This window comes from Lasiodiplodia theobromae (genome assembly GCF_012971845.1).
Source record: "Lasiodiplodia theobromae strain AM2As chromosome Unknown scaffold_11, whole genome shotgun sequence".
Lineage (NCBI taxonomy): Eukaryota > Fungi > Ascomycota > Dothideomycetes > Botryosphaeriales > Botryosphaeriaceae > Lasiodiplodia > Lasiodiplodia theobromae.
The window spans coordinates 305,183-323,159 of record NW_023336311.1 but is presented as its reverse complement, the minus strand read 5'-3'; the positions used below and the strand labels follow the sequence as shown (position 1 = coordinate 323,159).

Genomic DNA, 17,977 nt, shown 5'->3' with positions numbered 1-17,977 from the left:
CGTGAATGTTGGAGATGAGGAGAAAGGTCTTTAGATTAAGTTGATTCGAACCGGTGGATGTGGGAGGCTGCTTGATGTTGAATTGAGCAGGACTTTCATCTGCTTTTATATCTCGTTGACTGAGTGATTGTTCTCTACTCGAAAATGGGCAATGTCCAATTCTGGTGACTGCTTCGAAGACAGGCCGGCCACGGAGGAGCGTTTAGCGAATCCTCGTGTTGGAGAGTGCCCAATTCTGGCGATTCCTTCGAGAAAGGCCAGCCATGGAGGAGCGTCCAGCGAATCCTGGTGTTAGAGAGTGCCCAGTTCTGGTAATTGCTTCGAGACAGGGCAGCTATGGAGGAGTGTCTAGCGAATCCTGGTGTTGGAGAATCTATCTCTGGACTCAAACTCTCTGGTCACGCAGCCGCTCTGAGGATTCGCGAAGGTCAAGGACATGTTGATAAGCGCCAGATCCTGTTGGTGTCTGGGATAGAACTGTTTTTGCTACCTCAGAGAATGTCGTTTGAGCAAAATGTCATCAAACACGGAGGTGTAATCCAAATTCTCTCGAGAGGAGGAACGTGTTCCATGATTGGGGGATCGCATCCTCCTTTGGCCCTCACATACATGGTGTTGCAAAATTCTTAGCCGTCAGCATCTGATTCCGTTTTAGGTTTATGCTCGTATATTTTCTTTTCATAAGGCATCCTTTTTCTTGGTGTCTGGCATTCGGCAAAGATTGTCGTAGGGCTGATGTCGGGCATTGTTTCTTTACAGAAGTGCAACTGCAAATCATTAAACTCATGCATCTGATTTGCTGACATTGAAGTACGTGCTTGCCCAATCACAGTCTAATGTTTGCCTAATGATATGAGTAAATGGATTCCTTGGCTTTGGGGGCCGTCCTTTTTTTGGTAGTCAGCTACGCGAGCACCGCCCGAATAGGCGACGACATGACCGCATTACGCCCCATTAAGTCCCCGAGCTCCACAATACTTCGCCAAAAGTTACCTGTTTGTTATTAATGTTATTAATCTACTCAGCAACATAGATGCTGCGGCGAGCGGTGCTGCACCAGACTTGGCGTCTGCCTTTGCTGTGTTGCACCAGACTTGGCGTGACAGAGCCCGCCTTCAGCTTTCCATCCTGAATCCTCCAACAAGCAAACGGACGGGATCATCGCAGGAATACTCATTCTGTATGAGAGCCGATTTTGGACCCAGCGAGCTGAGAACGAGCCTAGAAACGAAGATATAAAAGGGCATCTCCATTCTCCTCGAATTCAGCATCACACAACAGCATCACTCTCATCTACTCCAAACTCCTCAAACACTCTACATTTTCAAACAAACAAATCATTCAATTTGCACCTCAGCAACAATGAAGTTCGACCTTACCACCCTCGCCGTTCTTGCGCTCGCCAGCACTCCGACCGTGCTCGCCGACGACTGGAAGTGCAACGGCTCCTGGAACGATGGTGGCCTGAAGCGCTACTCGTGGAAGTTCAAGGGCTACTGCGAGGATCGCTCGGGCCAGTGCTTCCTCGACAAGATTCGCTCCAAGGGCCTGACTGCACACAACTGGCAATGCTGGAAGACCGATGATGATGGTTGGTGGCAGGCCGACGTTTCTGTCACGGCCGGTCTGGCCTGGCAGATCAACAACGCCATTCAGGATGTGACCGATTCATGGAGGGGTTGCTGGCCGAACCAGTAAGCGTGAGTACTCTCTCATCTTTCTGTCCACGGAAGAAATCATGCTGATTTGCTCAGGGAGGACGATGGAGTCGTGACGGCGATTGCGAGGGTCTTTGGGATGTGGAGGGGGCGGAGAAGGGTTTGACATGTTGACAGACACCAACTGTAGTCTATCGTTTAGTAGGGTTTTCGGAAATCTAGGGCTGTTTCATTTTTAGCTTGCAATCAATACTCGCCTTATAAACTATATTTTCATTTCACCTTCGTGATGCTGCGAGCGATATTAGTCCACGTGCGCGCTACGTCGCCCGTGGAGAATAAAGTAATCAGCTCCTCGGTGTTGGCGATGACGTAGAGAGGGTTAGCCACCCACTCAGTCCTCATGCCATTCATTCAGTGCAAACAATACCATTCGCTTTCATCACCCATTGCAACAAGAGTATTTCATACCGGTATCGTATTAGAACCGAGATTAAAAGTAGTTAAGACTAGTCGAGTATAAAGATACTAAATCGTGGGCGTGTCTCTTTCCACCTTTTTAGCAGAGCTACTCCCAATCCTACACGACGGTAAGTGTCTCCATGATTCTCCACAAGCATGATGTTAAGCACGACCACAGGAGGCCTTTTCCAGGGATCGATGATGGCGCCTTCAGAATCGAAATGCCGTACGTCTCCATGTACATCCTCTTCCCAGCAAAATCGAGAGATCCCAGAGATTTCGAAGTACAAATCCCTCTGCGCCTGAGTTGCTTGCGCAACCGATAGAACAAGAACTTCCACTTGCGTTTGGCCGTTTCCCGCACTGACCAGGCGCTCGTAGTCATCAGATGGTCGGTCCAAAAAAATCCACCCGCGGAGTACGTTGTCGTTCGGCGTAAGCAATCGAGCGAGGCCGGGTGTTTGGATTTTCTCGGTTGGGCTCAGGTAGAAGAACGTTGGACATTGAGTGTGAACCAAGACTCGTCGTGAAACGCTCTCTGGATTCAAGTTGGTCCCAAGCGCCTTGTCCATAAGAAGCTGATCCAAACCCGGTGGTCTTGTGGCTGTGCAAAATTGCTCGTAAACCGTCCAGGTGGAATAGACCCGTTCTTGGAGCTCTTTCCAGGTCATGTTTGGTCTGAATCCCGGTGGCATCGATGGAGCGAAGCAGCCTTCTCTCCAAGCAAGGATAGAAGAGGTTAGTAGAACCCTTGCTCGTTGACCGTAGTCGTCGAAATTTGGGTCAAAGGACGACAAATACCAGTCCCGTACCACAGTAGTGATAGAAGCCAAATGAAAACCTCCTTCAGCGCCTTCTGCGTAGAAGGCCCAAGAGGCTATGGGCACTCCTATATACTTGTGGTAGTACCTGTCACACGAAGCCGAACGCACCGAAGCCCATGACCAAGAAGGAAAGTTTTCGTTTCTGGAGAAATCGCTTGGGAACCAAAGGATTGCGTGGTCAAACTCTTCAAAGGGCATGCCGCACCGGTGGTTCTGTCCGTACGAGCGGTTCAAGATCCCGGTGAAAGCCGAGATTTTGTCCTTGGGAAACGAGAGCTGCCGTTGGCTGTAATGGTTGATTCGCTCAAGGAATGTGATATCAGGACGGCTCGGCTCCTGCACGTAGGCTTTGTGCTTGCAGAAATACAGCAATCTCTTTGACAAATGCTCCTCTTGATAAGTCCACCCACGGGTGCTCCATTCACATCTGGAGGGGCTATTGTTTTGATCCTGACTGTCTTCAAGAAATCGCCACCCGGGAACTCGCAATTCGAAAGGCAGTAGTTGATTTTCCGATATTCCAGGAATCGGTTCTAAGACGTCGACGTTGGCGGATGCAACAATGGTAAAAGCAGAGCGGCTGTATATGTTATCCATAACGTTGATCGTATCGCCGGGGTCGTCCTGCAAGATACATAGGCGGTCAACCCAAAGGTAGCGCTTCCAAAGCTTCGCGCAAGCGGTCATGGCGTCCTTAATCGTTGCTGGGACATCCTCAGCATTCAGCCTCCCGGGTGCTTCCAAGCTCCTAATGCTGGCGGAGGTCGCTCTCAAGCTGCGCCTTGCTGCGTCTGAACTGCCCCAGACATAGCTAAGGGTGACGTATTCGCAGTTGGCCGGGGCCATAGTAATGCATGCCTCTTGCACATCGATAACTCTGAGCCCTTCTATCCCATGAGCGTTTGCGTGACCAGTATCCTCGAGCTGCTCCCTTAGGCTGATCCAGTCGCTATCATCGAGGCGTTTCTCCTCGACAAAAATTTCGCCAGAAACAGACGATTCATGGTAGTCCCCGTAGAGACTGATGTCTGCAAAGTCACCTAAGCGTCTGGTTCCGCGATATTGCATTATGGTAAAACGAACCCATGGCTTCGGATTCGAATCGTCATGCAAATCGGCATAATAGAAGTCGAACAGCAAGCTGATAGTTGCTTGGGGTTGCTTGTCGATCCCAGAACATGCGATGCCCTTCCTGATAGTTCTACAACCAGGACACTGTCGGCAAGGTTGGAAGTCGTCGAACTGCACCATCTCACTTGCTAGCCCACTGAAAAGGCAGCATTTGTAGACATGCTCGAGACGAAGGTGTTTCCAAAAGGGGCAAAACGATGCCATGGTCGTTTGAGGTAAAGGACACCTGTCGCAATCTTCGTGAAATGCTTGGGGGAAAATACCAAGCGGGGAATGTGGTTGGATTTTCCGGCAATGCGAACAAGTAGAAGTTGGAGGTTGGCTCGACATTTCATCAGAATCTTGTCCAGACACCGGGATACCCGGCTCGCCAATTTCTGAGCCAACCCGCAGGAGCTCGTCATCACCTTCGTCGACGGGCTCTAGTTCTGTCACTTCCACATGGGCTCTGCGGCTTGGATGAAAGAGTAAGCGAAGCAGCCAGCGAAGCAGCTGAGCCAGTGAGAATGTCCACGGTCCAAGCGAGAAAAATCCAGCCAGTTGCATGCGGCGTATACGAGGAGCAGTCATGGCTTAAGGTAGGCGGAAGCGCATTCAGGGTTTTTGTAGAAAAGCAGCGTTACGAACCGTTACTACGCGCTGGGTAAGACAAGCAGCGAGATAATTAACTCAGACCGTAGAGCGAAATGTGTGAGTCGCCCCACTTAAGATTAGGCTGCAATCAACCGTAAATGCATTTCAGCCTCCATGCTATGCATATCAATTTCGTACAACCAATCAGGGTTAGCTACGTCACACTTCAACATCGCCGCACTGCGTAGGCAGCCCCGCAAGCAGGCATTTACATTGTGATGGGGCAGGCCGACTCTGCCACTGCACCAGATAGCCAGATTTGAAGACTGCTAGTCGACAGCAAAAGAGTACACTGGTTGCCCAGCCGTGAGTGCTGGGCAGTCGGCTGCCAGTCCATTTGACCTGCAAGAATACGGTGTGGCGGCGTGTGTCACGGCTCGGACCTCCAGCCCTTGGTGACCGTCACTCACGTGACTTCTTTGGTTATAGTCTTTTACTCGTACGGTTTGCTTCGCAACCCGTACAACCTCTTGATAGTAATCCAACTTCTTGCTTGAACCTGCTTCGGGCCCTGTCGCTTACGGCCACTGATATTGAAGATTTCCCCTCCAACCTTTATCACTTCCACCTCCGCATCCAGCGCTTGTTGCGGTCGGAAAAGGGCTACCTCGGGCTCGGGCTGCACCCTACACGGGCAGGCGATCATGTCTGGATCCTCGCATGAGCCCATTCACCATTCGCGCTCCGGCACGCCTCCATCAAGCATGGCCCCGATAGCTTTGAGTTGGTAGGCGAGTCATGTGTCCACGTGAGTATGCAGGGCGAAGCCGTGGCTGCGGAGGATTTTCGCTTTATAGGCGATCGCTACAGTACTTTTCTTTAGGTAACTCAATAAACCATTTATTCATCTCCTTATATTCGTGTCACCAGCCTTCTGTCAACGTGCGCTAACAGCCGGCATCAATCGAGACGACGAGCTGTGTGCAGATGGTTATGTCCCCAACCTTGAATGGGCCACGCACAACCCGCTGCTGCTCCCCAGCTACATCCTCTAAAGCCAAGCAAGAAATTTGTCATTTTGCATAATCTCCGCTCATCATGAACGATGCACGCTCAATCCGTCATCAGCGGTATATATGTTTGTTTCCTTATACGAATCCATGTGGGCCAAGCGCAGAAACTACCTCACAAGAAACCTACACCAACATCCACCACCGCTACCAATGTAACAAAGGAGTCCAGGTAGGTGCTACCCACATATTGAATCTGGCCCATTATTAAACCATCGGTCTCTTTGTTGGAGAATCAAAGCCCTCTGCGAATTAACTTAAAACCACAAGACCCAACCGAAGGTTGCTTTACTTGCTTCTCCATCTAGGTAGCTTTTTTTCAGATGAATTTGCCCGTTCCACTACTGTAACATGATCTTCTTGATGGGCCCATAGTGCGAAGAATCCTTGTCGGCGCACCACTCTGGAATGCAACATGGTCCCACGAATTCGAAATTGCAAGATCGATCATCCACCGGTCGCAGAAGAGCGGGATAATCAAAGTCCCTCAGCAAGTGGAGTATATCTCCGGGCCGTGCATCGGCTGGAACCATGGCTGGTCGTAGTTCCCTTCCAATTCGCATCATTGCAAAGCGTCTATGTAAGGAACCTCTCCGAAAATTGTCCAGGAAAGATACAGCAACGCGAGTCGAATCCCCAACGCGGCTTTCCAGGGCTTGGAATAATAAGCTTGAAACCGCTTGATCTGGCCTTCCAGGGTAGGCTTCCATGTACATGTCGAGGCTACCCCTGATCATTCTTCCAGTATTCTTTCCAAGTTGGAGAGCAGACCAGAATGCGTTGGTAGCAAGAGCCGAAGGGTCTTTGCTTTCTGCCAGTAACATGAACTTCCGGATGCGGGTGAGCAGGCAATGGTCGTCGGTGGCCTCGGTGTCATCGTCTTTGTGCGTCACGTAGCCTTGTTCGAGTGTCGTCACTACGACTCCAGAAACCTCAAGAAGCGTGTCTTCCACATAGATACTTGGTCCATGGTCTACTAATCCACGATACTGGTAGTTTTCGTAGCATGGCCAGCACTCCATGCCATTATCCCTCGAAAAGTCTGGAACCCAGGATGGAAGCCCTTCTGATCTGTTTGTTGGCTGACTTGCGCACAAGATGTTTAAGGAGCCTCTGTGAAGGTCTTGTGCTACTTCTCCCGGCCTCGAAGCTCTTGGTTGAGGTATTTCATCTTCGACTATCGAGCAGTGAAAATGCGCCAAGACGTAGTAAATGAAAAGCCTTATTGAAACCTCGGAAAATTCCAGGTTATAGTCGACGGAGAGGATATGCCGGTCGGACGGACTCGACTGGAATAGTTGCTTGTCGATGAGACCAAGAAGGCTGAATATCTTATCTCTTGGATCCTTTGACTTGAAGTGACGCAGTTTCAAGAGCATTTCGAGGAGCCATTTGGGTCCTCTTGAGGCATGCACGTCGAGGCGTACAGAGGCAAGATGCCCGATGGTCTCAAAGGAAGCCAACCTCATATATCTTGTTTGTGAAAAGTATCGAGGGCGATGTTCGAGCCATAGATCGAAGAGCGTACGAGACTCATTATCCATATGTGCTTTGACCACGGTCGTAACGCATTCCCACGGGACCGAGCTTGATCCACAATTTAGGCTGATACTACTGGCCATCAATATCTCTTGAACGACCCAAGCTCTGTACCAGTATTCTCTCGCCAAAAGAGCCTCCAGTGCTAGGCAAAGGTGGAGCCGTTTTTCATCTATTAGGTATCCCCTCAGCCAGTAGATTTCATCTTCTGTTGGTTCATCCGTAGGGAGCGGCTCATCAGGCACATCCAGCTCACCGGCCGGCCAGGAAACGAGATATTCCAGGAAAGCGCGAGTCCGGCCAACGATTAGAGCACTCAGGGAATCAGCCTCGGAAAGGGACTTTCTGACGAGCTTCATAGGTTTCTCGGCAAATTTCCTGAAGAACTCCATTACCACCTCGCTATCATCAGCCGCTGGACCTAGCCATATTTGGACCCGTCGAGCGCGCTGGTAGATGTCGGTCATCAATTTTACCTGTTGCGTCCGTTCGCTGACGTCATTCTGATTGATGCATATTGCATCTATCCACAAGGTGACTTCCCATTCCTTCCTCAGGTATCGTAGGGCGGTGGCCAGGTTGTGCGTAATGCCGAAGCATCTATCATTGACTTTGATAGACACGAGGTTTTGGTGATTACCCCACGTGTAGGAGAGAGCTTCGTACTCAGGGTTGGAGTCCAGTTCGGTATAAACAAGAGTGCAAGCAATGGGCTCGTGGAACGATGCAGGGCATATTGTGACCAGGCGGATTCCATCCTTGACGTGTAGCGGACTGTACTCGAATGGCTGCTGATCATGCACGTTTGGCGACTGGGCGTCCATTGTATCTTTTCTGAACAGCGGGGTAGAGGAGGAGGTCGGCCTTGGATGGATACTAACGAAAGTAGAGAGAGGCCTTTGGGTGAAACGTAAGTCGGGGGGATTGACGACGATGATTTCGTGACTAGAAACTCGCGGAAGGTATTTATGTTGCGAAGTGGGGTGGGGAACCGTATTTCGCGCAACGAATGAACATGAGGCTGATGCATGTACGGGCATGACTTCCGTAAGTGCAACCGGCCTCCTGCAGAAATATACAAATGAGGGGTTTCACACCCGATTAGTGCTTAGCCGAGTGTAGATCTGAGGGCTCCTTGCTCAGCCATAGGCTCCCCTGTAGCGAAAAAAAGAAAAGAGCGATGATATCGCAAAATTGCCTGCCCACCTCAACCATCGGACACTTGTTCCATTAACAGATGTTAGTAGAAGTGCTTCACCTACAAAGGGGCATCGCAGCCGGAGACTAGCGTGAAGTTGGTTTTTGCTTATGCTATGGGTAGTTGAGGGTACGATCCGGACGTGAATGTACAATTATTAATTCTACATTTCTATCCGAATGATAACTTCTGCTTCACTGCAGAAATTACCTCGCAACAAACCTCTCCTCATCCACAATCGTCCTCTCCTTCCAGCTCTCCTCAACCCACTCCACGCCGATCACACGCGGAACCCTGTCTGCCTTCCTATCTGCAACAATCTGCCTTACTTCGCTTAGCCTCTCCTTATCCGTACCAGTAACCACAACATGTGTCACGGTGGCGTCCTCTTCTAACTGCTCCGCAATGGTGCCGCCCGCGAAGCGCACGATCTGCTTGGCGAGGTACAGCCGCATTAAACGCGCCTGCTCCTGCTCATCAACCTTGTCCGGGCCCTCGTCCGCCGCCGCCTCCCCAGAAGCGCCCCCATGACCGCAGCCGTCGTCAAACCACACCCTACACCCACGGAAAAGCCAGCCCCTCGCCAGCGCCACAGCATCGTCTTCCAGCAACCCCATCCCATGTCCATCCTCCGCCTTCTCGAGAAAAGCTTCAACATCGAAACCTTCAGCCTCTTCTTCTGTTTCATCCTCTTCGTCATTGACTCCTCTCGAAGCCGGCATCCCATCCATCACCTTCCTCAACTCCTTCACATCCGCCACATCCCGCGCAAACGAATCCCCCCACTTATCCACATTATCCTCCGCCTCGATCGCGGCGTCGTCCGTAGCGTGGAAGAGGTGCCTCCGGCCCTCGTACGGCAGCAGGAATACACCCGCGTCTGGAGCCCCAGCAGCCCTCCGGATAGTGGCGTCGGTCGTGGCCTGTTTGACGCAGTCGAGCAGCCACACGGGGCGCAGGACGCTGCGGTCGTTCTTCTTCATGACTGAGGCGACGGGGACGAGGCGGCGGTCGGCGATGCAGATGACGTCTGGCGCGGCGGTGGTGGAGTGGACGAGGGCGCCGCCGTGGGCCTTGACGAGGGCTTCGAGGTCGGCCTTGGATTTCTTCGGGGAGAGGGAGTCGGTCATGATGTAGAACGTCAAGCCGGCGAAGACCTGTGGGGCAGGGCGGTCGGCTGCTTTGCCATCCGCTGGGGTTTTGGCGGAAGAAGAAGAAGAAGCCTCGGCGCCGTCATCAAAGCCGGCGATGGTCATAGGCCGCTTCTTGGAGGTGCGCTGGCGCTTGACGCGGCGGGCGTCGTCGACCTTGAACTCCTTCTCGGCGTGCTGGCGCTCAGCATTGTCCTTCAGCGTCATGAACTCCTGTATCGACAGCGCCTCCTTCCAGCTCTTATCCGTCCTCAACTTCTTAAACCGTGGAAACCGCAGCGTACAGCCTATGCGGAACTGGTCCGTCGTGCCGACCGACGCCGCCTTGACAGAGACCACCACGCTATCACACGGCTTGATCCAGACGTCGGGCTTCTCAAACTGGCGCAGCTCGCCGCCGGCCAGCTCGATGAACTCGGAGGGCGGGCGCTTAGGGTCCCACTTGTGCCATTTGTCGCCCGTCTGGTGGCGGATGGCGGCGTAATCGTTTGCCGTGAGGCCGCCGCCGACCTTGAAGAACGAAAAACACTTCATGGGGTTGGCGCCGCGGTCGACCTGGCTCTGGTCGACACGCAGCCCGCACAGGAAGCTCGACAGGTTGCCGCCGCGCTTGCCCGACCCAAAGTAGCCGCCGATGACGATACAGTCCAGGTCCTCGCCGAACTCGGTCATGTACTCGGGCTTGACCTTGATCCAGTCGTCGTTGCGCTGGTTGAGCCGGTAGGGGGAGCGCGGATTCTTGATGACTAGGCCCTCTGAGGCTTCGGCTACGACTTTGCGGAGCATCGGCTCGATCTCGGATGGCTGGTGGGCGGTGGTGTAGTCGTGGACTTCGAAGCGGCGGTGGATGGGGTGGATACTGGCGGCGAGCGCCTTTCGGCGGTCGCGGAGAGTGTACTGTGTCAGGGGCTCATCGTTCAGGTACAGGCAGTCGAAGATTTTGTAGAGCGGGCGGGGGGCGGTGGAGAAGGGGTTCTTTTGCTCCGACAGGGCTGCCGTCTTCAGCGTTCCAAATGGAGCAATGGCATCATGCTCCATGTCCCAGGTAATCATCTCTCCGTCAAGAATGATGTTGCGAACACCATCGTGGAACGCATCCTTGAGGTGGCGTGTGAGTGCACTGTTGTCATCCTCAAAGCCGTTTCCATAAAGGTAGGTGTAGTCCTTAGCTTTCCGTGACCAGAAGGCGAAACGCTTGCCGCCAGGTATGCTTTCGTCTTCAATCATGTGCAGTTGTATGCGCTCTCCATCAAGCTTCTCTTCAATCCAGAACTCGTCGTCATCTTCGACGGGCTTCATCCGCTGCACCATCTTCTCGAACGAGTGCATCTGGAAAGCAGCAAGTTGCGGCTGGAAACACCCCATCAGCGTGATGGCAGTTCCTTCGTTATCAAGCCGGATTGACGGATCATACAACTCCCAGCACACCCTCCGTAGGCTGGAAGATACGTTGAAGAGACTCTCGGCATCGGGGTGCCATATGTCGAAGAGTGTTCTCTCCGTGGCGCCAACCTTCATCTGGCGGAGAATGACACGGATGAGCCACATCATCTCTTCGGCATTCATGCTCTGGTAGAAGTCCTGGAAGATAGGTAGCTGGTCCTCTTCCTTGGAGACAACGGACAGCATGTCGAGCCTCTCGTTTACCTCGCCGATGGTCATTTTCCCAGGCTTGCTGAGAATAGGACGCTTGGAAATGACGTCGAAGCATCTACCAGCGAAATCACCAGCCATGGCGACTCTGGTGCTCTGTCCAGGAAGCTTCCAGTTGAGAAGGTTGAAACCATCCTCGGAGTCTTTGTCGATGCGGAGGACGCGCACCAGCAGCTTACCGATGGCCTTTTCCTTCAGACCGTACATAGCGCGGTCACGGTCCTTCTCGGGGATGATGAGACGGAAGGCGGGATAGATGTCGTTGCCTACTTCTTGGCGCCATCTTGAAATAAAGCGTTCGACGATGTTACGACGAACCTCATTTGGGGTCATGTGTGATTGACCACGCCTTTTGCGAGCAGCAGCTGGTCCGGTGGGCTTCTTCTTGTTTTCATTGAGAGGGTTGAAGAGATCTAAGTAAAGAGAATGAAAAGGCAGGGTTGTTGAATGATTGTGGGGGCGGTTGGGGTACCTGAGGATGTGAAGTCAGCCCTGCAAATAGTGTCTCGAACAGAGTATTCGAAGCGTACTTCTCATCCAGTTCTTCCTCGGTCAGGGCGCCATGGCCATACATGCGGTGTTCCTCGTCGACCGCTTCTTGACTCTGCATAGCTGTGCGTCGGGCCATGGCGTATTTGGTTAGATGGAGGGCTGACGTGGTTGGTCAGCTGGAGCGAGCGGTTGACGGTGCTGACAAGGCCTCCAGGCTTGGCTGGCATGAATAAGGCCACCGCAGCGTTGGCAGCCGTCGGATTGCGCAGGTCGCACGAGATGATGGTCTGAGATTCTTCACATGGTGTGTGCAGAAGATTGAAGAAAGTGACGCGATGGTGCAGGCAGCAATGCGGAGGAGCGACGCGCGGGCACGTGTCGGGCTGCGCGGTGATGAAACACTTCGCTGATCGCCGCCGGGATGCTGAGTTCACTGCCACCGCCAGCTCGCATTTCCGCCCAGCAATCAGCAAGCAGGCTCCACTCAGCCCGTCGCCTTCCGCTTTCTTCTCTTTTCTCCTTCCTCTCGTCGCCCAGATGCCCCGCCTTCACTCCCGCCACCCAAGAAGATCAGCCCGATGGACGAATGAGCAGCCAGCCGTTGTCCCACCACACGCCCATGCCTCCGGCCACCCCACAACAGCAGCAGCAGCACAAGGCTGATGCCCGCTCGAGCACCCCCTACAACACGCGCGATGCCGCCCTGAAGGGCGCGTCGCTGGCTTTTGGAAAGCCGCCCGTCAGACCCAAGCCGCCGCCGCAGACGTACAGCGGAAATAATGGTGCATTGGCCGCCGCTCGGCAGTCGAGCACCCCTCAGCCCCAGCTGCTGCGACCACAGCACACCGGAACCAGCACCACCTCACAGGGCTCGCATACCTCCGCCCTCGGCCTGCCGCAGCAGCCCCAATCCGATCGCGTGCTCTCGCCGTCTATGATAGCTGCAACCCGAGCAGCTGCCCGACACACGCCAGCCTCGGACGCCGCCCCGGACAATACAAAGCGCAGGAGCATGGTGGACGCCAACGGCTCCGACAACACGTCCAGCGACTCGCTGCCCGGGCCCGGCGCTGTGAGCGATATCAAAGCTAGGCTCAATGCTGCTGGCGCAGTCCCGCTCACGGCCGACGCGAAGGCCCTGCCTTCCCGGACGAGCCGCTCTTCGTCACAAGCATCCGACCCTACCGACGCGACGTCGATCCAGCCCACGACCTCCCTGGTGAAGATGTTTGAGCAGAACAAGGCCCAGCAAGCCGCCTCGCCAGCTGCAGCCCGCAGTCCCAAGCCTACTCCTATTCTTACCTCGAAAGGAGGTCCTCCGCCGCTCAAATCGCCAAAGCCGATACGGAACATCACGGTGCCTTTTGCTTCCCCAGAACAATCGAAGCCAGACGTATCCAGGCCACGTCCTGTGAGCGCCGGCAACATTACTGCGAAGAAGCCAAAGCCTGCGCCTAAGCCAGCTCCCAAGCCAGCCAAATTCCTGGGCGACACTCAACAGCAGACATCTCCCCACGTCTCTCCCAAGGTGCCTCCGAAGCCCACATTCGCAGCTACAACGCGCGAGATCCCGCCGCCGACAAAAGATGACTCCGAAGACGAAGAAGCTGCATACATGTCTGCCCCTGAGACGCAAGGAGACAGCCATAACGCGAGGCCCATCGTCCCACCCCCTCGCCGCGGCACCAAGAAAATTCCCAACAAGGACGAAGCTCCTCCCCCCACCATCGTGAAGGAGGCCCCCGAAACTACCGCACCACCACGCGTGGCCCACCTGCGCCGCCACTCCGCCGTCGATGGTACCTCATCCGCGCCACCTCCAGCATCAGCAGGGGGCCGCCAGCTCCTCCCGCCCCCGCCCATCAGCTCAACCTACAAACGCGAGTCCTTCAAGAAAATCGAGCCGCACCTAACCGGCGAATCCCTCGCCGACGCCATGGTCGGCGCCGCGCTGGCCGGCTCGCGCGTCCCCACGCCCTCCACCACCGCCAAATCCTCCTCCGCAACATCCCCGCTCCCGCCTCCCCCGCGTCGCAGCGGCACCACCGGCCACGCTGCTCACCACCACCACCACGCCCACGCCCTCTTCCACGCCTCCCGCACCCCCTCCCCGCAAAAGAAGCCCGCCGGCAAACTCATGCCCACCCTCCGCAAGGAACCCTCCGCCAGCGACTCCGACGACGAAGCCACCGACCCGCACGCCAAACACAAGCGCAAACGGCGCGGGCCGCTCCACCCCAAGCACCCAAACAAGCACGCCGAAGGCGCGCGCAAGCGCTGGCGCGACGCCATCACGGAGCGCGAGCGCAAGCGGTACGAGGGCGTGTGGGCGGCGAACCGCGGGCTCCTCCTCTCGCGCCGCGACCTGCATCCGGCCGTCACGCAGCACCCGAACACGGTGACGGCGGGCTTGCAGGACGAGGTCAGCGCGCTGGTGGTCAGGGACGTCTGGGGCAGGTCGAGGCTGCCGCCGCATGTGTTGGAGGAGGTGTGGAATCTGGTTGATGGGCGGGGCGTGGGGAGGCTAAGGAGGGAGGAGTTTGTGGTGGGGATGTGGTTGGTTGATCAGGCGCTTAAGGGGAGGAAGGTCCCGGTTAAGGTGCAGGAGAGCGTGTGGGCGAGTGTGAGGGGGGCGGCGGGGGTGAGGGTTAGGATAAGGTAGTTTTAGACCGGATCCGATGTGGGGTAGCACGCGGGGGTTTCTTATTTTAGGGGGGGTATAGTGTATAGCTGTTGTAGATCAGATCGGATCGTTGGGCCTTGCTTGTAGATATAGTGGGTCTGGGGTTCGAGATTCTTTTTTTCCCTTTGTGTTCAGCTTAGAGATACCCCCTTACCCTTAATCGAGAGCGGTAGCAGTACCGACGTTTCTGAGCTTGCTTGTTATGTTCCTACTGCATCATGGGTGAGTTTAAAGTTTGGAGGATATACACATGTCACGGTAATCTCTGATTTGTCCTTTTCAGTCAAGTCAATCTATTGTCTCTCAAGGAGAACATTGTGTACCTTTTTTTACCTACTCTAGAAGTCTAGCCTCCCGTCCAGTCTACCTATCAGTTATGTTCCTTCTGTCTAATACTTATCGTCGGCCGTAACAGGAACTAATGAAAAAAAGGGGTATATCATCGTGCATCGTGAAAACCCTCCCTTTTCCCACAATGGGAAACCCCCTCCAGACCCAATTGTGATGTTTGTTTCCCCGTTCTGAGGAGTCCCCCGAAATACCAGTCTAGTTGCCGAATTACGAAAGCCCCGTGGACGCCCTCGCTGATACCATGCTCGAAAACAAAGAGAAGAAAAACAAATGAGAGAGTCAATCTGACCGTCTCCCAAAAGCGAAGAAAACAAAGCAAAGATCCCACCCTAATTTTGATCCTTCACACCGTCCTCGCCAGAAAAGCAAAATGCCCACCAACAACCGGCCTCGCCTTGAAGCTCCTGCGTCCTGGACTCGCCATCCCCGCATTCTGGCCCAAGACGAAGAACCGATCGCAGAAAGCGACATCATTGCGGCGATTAGCCAGGTAGCCGTGGATGTCGTTGATGAACATCTGCCCGACCTCCGACTTCGCATTGCCCGAGTCGCTCGCCCCGGCAAACGCCATCCAATTGCTCGACCCGTAGTCGCCGCGCGAGTCGATGGGCAGCCCGATGACTTGCTGCTCCGCGCTGGACGTCGACTGCTCGACCTGGTTGTGGCCCTGGCCGTTACCGTCGGAGGGATGGGGGTCGGTGGACAGCAGCAGCGTCGCGTTGGAGCGCAGGCGCGTGTACCAGTTGCTCTGCAGCGCGACGACGTCGGAATCGAAGGTGTCGAGGCCGAGGAGGACGTCCGGGAAGAGGTTGAAGGTGTTCGTCCACGACGCGTCGTGGCCGTAGCGCAGGGTCAGGTGCGAGCCGTCCGCCGCGAGGCCGTAGCGCTTGGTCGCGATGCGGTCGGCCATATCCTTCGCGGCCGAGATCGCGGTCTGGTTGTTGTACATGGCGCCGTACGCGGCGAGGCCGACGGCGGCCTTGATGGCGAGGTTGGTCTGGTTGACGAGCGGGCCCGCGCCGTCGTTGGTCGAGAGCTGGTTGGCGGGCACGAGGCCGTGTTGCTCGAGGTAGGTCGCGTAGCGGGTGAAGAGGGGCTTGTGGTCGGCGACGAACTGGGCGGCGCGGGAGCGGTCCGCCGCGGCTTTGTGGTACATGCGGGCCAGGATGAGCAGGTTGCCCGAGGATTCGAGCGGCATGGCTTCGCTGCGTCCGTTGTCGTGGCCCACGGCGCGCGGGTACCCGCCGTGCTCGTACTTGGCGTCGCCCAGGTCGTGCACCGCCCACTCGTGCGGCCAGCCGCCCGTCTCGAGGTAGATGACGATGGGCCGCAGCATCAGCCGGATGTAGCCTGGGCTGAGCCAGTAGAAGAGCGGCGAGGCTGGCAGGATGATGTCGAGGGTTTGGATGTCGCCGTTGGACGAGATCTCCTTGACCCATGCGTTGGCTTGGCTGGTGTCCTTGGTGTCGTGCGGGATGGTGATGTCGATGGCGCCGAAGACTTGGCGGAGGGAGAGCGTCGTGATGTCCGAGTAGTTTTGTCCGCCCACCTGCAGTGATTCGCTGGCGATTTTGTTGTCCAGGGTTGTGCAAGCAGCCTGTGTAGCGGTCAAGTTGCTGAAGGCGTCGGCCACGGCGTTGACGAGCTGCGAGTCCTTGGGGTATTTGGAGCGGTAGTAGTAGGTCTCGTTGCGGCCGTAGAAGTGGATGCCCTTGTCGCGCGTCATGCCGATGCCGAAGACGACCTGCTTTTCGTTGGTGATTTTGCCGAGGTCGTGCGCGTATGCTGATACAGGGTTGTCGGAGCCATTGTACTGAGGGGCTGCGTCGCTGAGCGCATCCAGTTCGAGCTTCGAGACAAAGGCGGTCCGAATATCATCACGGGCTCCGAAGCTCATGGTCATGGTAGTATCATCCTGGGGAGTAGACGCGTAGAAGACCTGACCCCATTTTGCCATGTTCTCTCTCTCTTCAAAAACCACAGCCTCTTCCTGATCCCATGTCCACATGTGCGTGCTACCCTCGATGGCCTTCGAAAGGGCAATGCCCGAGGGAGCATCCGGGAAACCCAGCCATTCGTGGCCGATGTCGGAGTAAATCTTGATATCCGGCTGTCCTGACTTGGGGCGGGCGGTGACGGTGAGGAAGCTGAGCGGGAGGCTCTGCTTACTCAGACTGGCATCGTCGGAGCCGGGAAAGACGGGTGAGAGGAACGAAAGAGTGAACATGGCGTTGCCGGCGGTCAAGTTGAAGTCGGACCTCGTAGACGTGTACTCGGCGCCGTCAACGGTGGCAGAGCTTACGTTGTCTTGCGGGTTGGGCATGCCGAACAGGCTGTACAGCTTATCGTCGACCTGGGCCATGACGCTCCATCCAAGCTTTTGGCCAGCCCAGAATTGGGCCTGGTTCTTCGGAAGTTCCATGGCATCATCACCAGGTATCCATGCCGAGAGGTAAGGGTTCTTGACGGCCAAAGGATAGGCGGGCGGGAGGATGGGCTTGAAACCTTCGGGCTGCTTGGGGGCGTCAGCGCCAGACGAAGTGCCATGTGACAGCACGACGCTGAGGACGCTGGACAAAACGATGCAAATGATAGCAAGCATGATGAGGATGATGAAGATGGGAAGACGCCATCGCGGAGGAATTTTCTCCAGGAATAAAAGGCCCCGGGACTTTGTCGGGACGTTCGCATCTTGCATGTTGGCTTGGCCATTTTTGGAGTCGGGTGTGGTGGTGGGGGTGAAATAAGACCTGAGTGACTGGACAAACGAAGGTTGTTGCGACGCGGTGTTGGGTGCGGCTGTGCCGCTGTCTTCCAGTGGAGGGGCCATGTTATAATCCAGCGAAGTGCGAGCTGTGTCTTCAGAGAGGGGGCCAATGGTTTTTGTGATGAAAGTGACGGGGCGCGGTCGGGGTGAGTGAGGTGAGATTGGCGCAAGATAAGGAGGTGGCCTTGTTAAAACTCTGCGTGTGACATGGCCTTGTTAACACTTTGCGGGCGACATTGACAGGCGGAGACCGTGGATGCCGCGGGAGGTGAGCGAGAGCAGTGCGGGCGGGCGGAGTGGAACCGTGAGAGATGTTGTGTGTTGTTGCGCAGACAAAAGTAGAACAGGCGGCTGGCAGGAGGTGGGCATTGTGTCATGGCAGGTTGAAACGACCAAAAAACCGGCTAATTTTAGCGCGCTGGACG

The 17,977-nt window shown here is 55.2% G+C and overlaps 4 protein-coding genes across 4 annotated transcripts; 2 read left to right on the top strand and 2 right to left on the bottom strand.

Annotated features, from left to right (window-relative positions):
* Window positions 1-1,362: 1,362 nt before the first annotated feature.
* LTHEOB_4220 (UDP-glucose-4-epimerase) lies at window positions 1,363-1,824 on the top strand (the record flags this gene model as incomplete). The annotated part of the gene is made up of 2 exons (XM_035513231.1): window positions 1,363-1,694; window positions 1,755-1,824. 2 exons carry the CDS (start codon window positions 1,363-1,365, stop codon window positions 1,822-1,824), a joined length of 402 nt encoding a protein of 133 aa, XP_035374924.1.
* Window positions 1,825-8,661: 6,837 nt separating this feature from the next.
* On the bottom strand, window positions 8,662-11,887 carry LTHEOB_4219 (DNA ligase ATP-dependent; the record flags this gene model as incomplete). The annotated part of the gene is made up of 2 exons (XM_035513229.1): window positions 8,662-11,731; window positions 11,790-11,887. 2 exons carry the CDS (start codon window positions 11,885-11,887, stop codon window positions 8,662-8,664), a joined length of 3,168 nt encoding a protein of 1,055 aa, XP_035374923.1.
* A 483-nt stretch (window positions 11,888-12,370) lies between these two features.
* Window positions 12,371-14,413, top strand: LTHEOB_4218 (Increased rDNA silencing protein 4; the record flags this gene model as incomplete). The annotated part of the gene is made up of 1 exon (XM_035513228.1): window positions 12,371-14,413. One exon carries the CDS (start codon window positions 12,371-12,373, stop codon window positions 14,411-14,413), a length of 2,043 nt encoding a protein of 680 aa, XP_035374922.1.
* A 715-nt stretch (window positions 14,414-15,128) lies between these two features.
* LTHEOB_4217 (uncharacterized protein) lies at window positions 15,129-17,615 on the bottom strand (the record flags this gene model as incomplete). The annotated part of the gene is made up of 1 exon (XM_035513227.1): window positions 15,129-17,615. The coding sequence occupies one exon, from the start codon at window positions 17,613-17,615 to the stop codon at window positions 15,129-15,131; it is 2,487 nt and encodes an 828-aa protein (XP_035374921.1).
* Window positions 17,616-17,977: the final 362 nt, after the last annotated feature.